Below are 2,080 nucleotides of genomic sequence, written 5' to 3'. Positions count from 1 at the left end.
GGACGGGGCCAGCCCAGGTCACAGGTGGATACAGGATGAGAAAGGGGCAGAACCTCATTGGGCTGGCCTGGGTTTCCCTTGAGGGCTGATCCCACCCCATGCCCTCCTCACCGAAGTGCCTTTCGGGGGGCCCTCAGGGCTAGGCTGGTCCCTAGAGGTCATCTTCAGGCAGTAGCCTCCAGGACTTTAGCCAGAGTCTAAAACAAGGAGACGGCAGGTCTTGAAGGACAGAGAATAAGGCAGTGCCAGGGAGGGAAGTCACCCCTTACCCCACCTGCACCTCCCAGTTTGGTAAGTCTCCAGGGACCCAGTCCTGCGTTTCCCCCATGCGTTCCCTAGGTCCCGTCCTCACTTATCAATACCTCCAGTTGCCCAGATTCATGGGGCCGGGAACCCAGAAAGAACTGAGCCCTGCCTCCCAGGCCTCACTCTAGGAGGTTGGGGTGGATGGTGCACATACACTCCCTGCTGGGGGCAGTCTGGGATGGGGGAGCCCAGGGAGGGTCGCCAAAGCTCAACCTTAGTTTTGAGACAATGTCCTAAAGCGCAGGGAGATCACTAGAAAGGGGTTTTGAAGGATGAATAGGAGTTAGCCAGGTGCATTAGGCGGAATTCATCCGACAGAAGAAACGACCTCCCTCCACCTGCATCCCAGCTGCAGCACCAAGCTCCTTCCTTGCCTCAGTCCTGCCCTTCCACGCCCCTGCAGCCCCTTCCCCGGCCCGGGAATCTTGGAGTCCCCCCCAACCCCCAGGTAAACGCCTGGCAACTCACGTCCCTCACAGGGCGGAAGCTGCCGAGGTCAGCCAAGTTCAGGCCAAGAGGAAACTCCTCCTTCCCCCATTGGGGACCATTTGACCCATCGCGCCCCGCCTCGTCCCGCCCTGTCCCCGCCCCGTCCCGCCCAGGCCCCACCCAGCCGCCACCTGGACCGCCAAGCGGATCAATGAAGGCGCAGTGGCTGCACGTGGGTTCGGGCTCCGGGTGGGCAGGCATCTGGCAGCACTGGCCAATCGCAAGGCCGTCTGCGCACGTGGGTCGCGTACGCCCTCTCTGATTGGTCGGCTCTCCCCGGCTGCCGGCCAAGCTGTCACTCAGCGAGCCGGGAGCCTCCGCTTAACCCTTTCGGTCCCGCTGCCGGGAAAGGCGGAATTGCAGAGCTCTAGGCAATTTGGGGTCCCAGCGGGGGCGGGGATATTTAGGAGGGCGTGGGGCTTGACGCTCGGAGGGTGGAACTTGGGGAGGGATAGGTGGCGAGTAGTTGCGTGATTTTTAGCCTTGTCCGGAAGTGACTTATGGCTGGAGGTGAGGAGTGGGAGGTGAGTGGGGTCAATCTTTAGCGCTCTCACCCCAGTTCTTAGATACGGGCTAATTATATTTTCTTAAGTATTAAATAACGTGCAATGCAAACGAAGCTTCTAGTCCTTTTTCTGGAGCCAACTTACTGGGTTCCCTTGATGGTCCTAGCCCCGGGCTATGCATTTATCATATTGGAGCTCCCTGCCCAGTGACAAAGGCTCTGAGGGCAGAAAGCCGGATGGCAGAGGCCCTGAGGCTGGTACAGTATCGCCAGGTCCAAGCCCGGGGTGGGAGACGATGCTGGGTATTCCAGATGGAGGGAATAGTGGAAGCTCTCAGGCAGAGCTGGGCTGGTTACAGGAGAAGACAGGGAGGCTAACGGGGCTGCGTGCACTCCAAACAGACCTGGGATGATTTCAGAGAGGTAAGTGGGTTGCTACAGAGCGAGAGAAACCTGCTATGTGGGGGGTGGGGATAGGGGTAAGGGGATTCCGGAGTTCTGTTTTGGCCTATTCAAAATATGAAGGCAAGGTACCATGACTCACACCTGTGATCCCAGCACTTTCGAAGGCTGAGGTGGGAGGATTGCTTGAGGCCAGGAGTTGGAGACCAGTCTGGGCAATACAGTGACACCCCGTCTCTACAAAAAAATTTAAAAATTAGCCAAGTGTGGTGGTCATGCACCTGTAGTCTCAGCTACTGGGGAGGCTGAGGCAGGAGGATTGCGTAAGCCCACACTCCAGTCTGAGCAACAGAGCAAGACCCCACCTCAAAAAAAAAA

General features: G+C 58.1%; 2 protein-coding genes across 2 annotated transcripts in view; one reads left to right on the top strand and one right to left on the bottom strand.

The window, feature by feature from the left end:
* The window catches only part of TLE6 (transducin-like enhancer of split 6), a 30,965-nt gene extending 30,017 nt beyond the window's left edge, over positions 1-948 (bottom strand). Inside the window, exons 1-2 of the mRNA XM_011964123.1 lie at positions 784-948; positions 112-197 (exon numbers count right to left, since the gene is read on the bottom strand). Of these exons, the coding sequence (XP_011819513.1) occupies positions 112-162 (51 nt within the window). The 5' untranslated portion in view covers positions 163-197; positions 784-948. The remainder of the gene's footprint in view (positions 1-111; positions 198-783) is intronic.
* A 589-nt stretch (positions 949-1,537) lies between these two features.
* ZNF77 (zinc finger protein 77) overlaps positions 1,538-2,080 on the top strand; it is a 76,585-nt gene continuing 76,042 nt past the window's right edge. Inside the window, exon 1 of the mRNA XM_011964122.1 lies at positions 1,538-1,603. Coding sequence (XP_011819512.1) covers positions 1,538-1,603 — 66 coding nt within the window. The remainder of the gene's footprint in view (positions 1,604-2,080) is intronic.

The sequence above is a fragment of the Colobus angolensis genome, unplaced genomic scaffold, assembly GCF_000951035.1.
Source record: "Colobus angolensis palliatus isolate OR3802 unplaced genomic scaffold, Cang.pa_1.0 Scaffold64, whole genome shotgun sequence".
Lineage (NCBI taxonomy): Eukaryota > Metazoa > Chordata > Mammalia > Primates > Cercopithecidae > Colobus > Colobus angolensis.
This window is presented reverse-complemented; position numbering and strand designations above follow the sequence as displayed.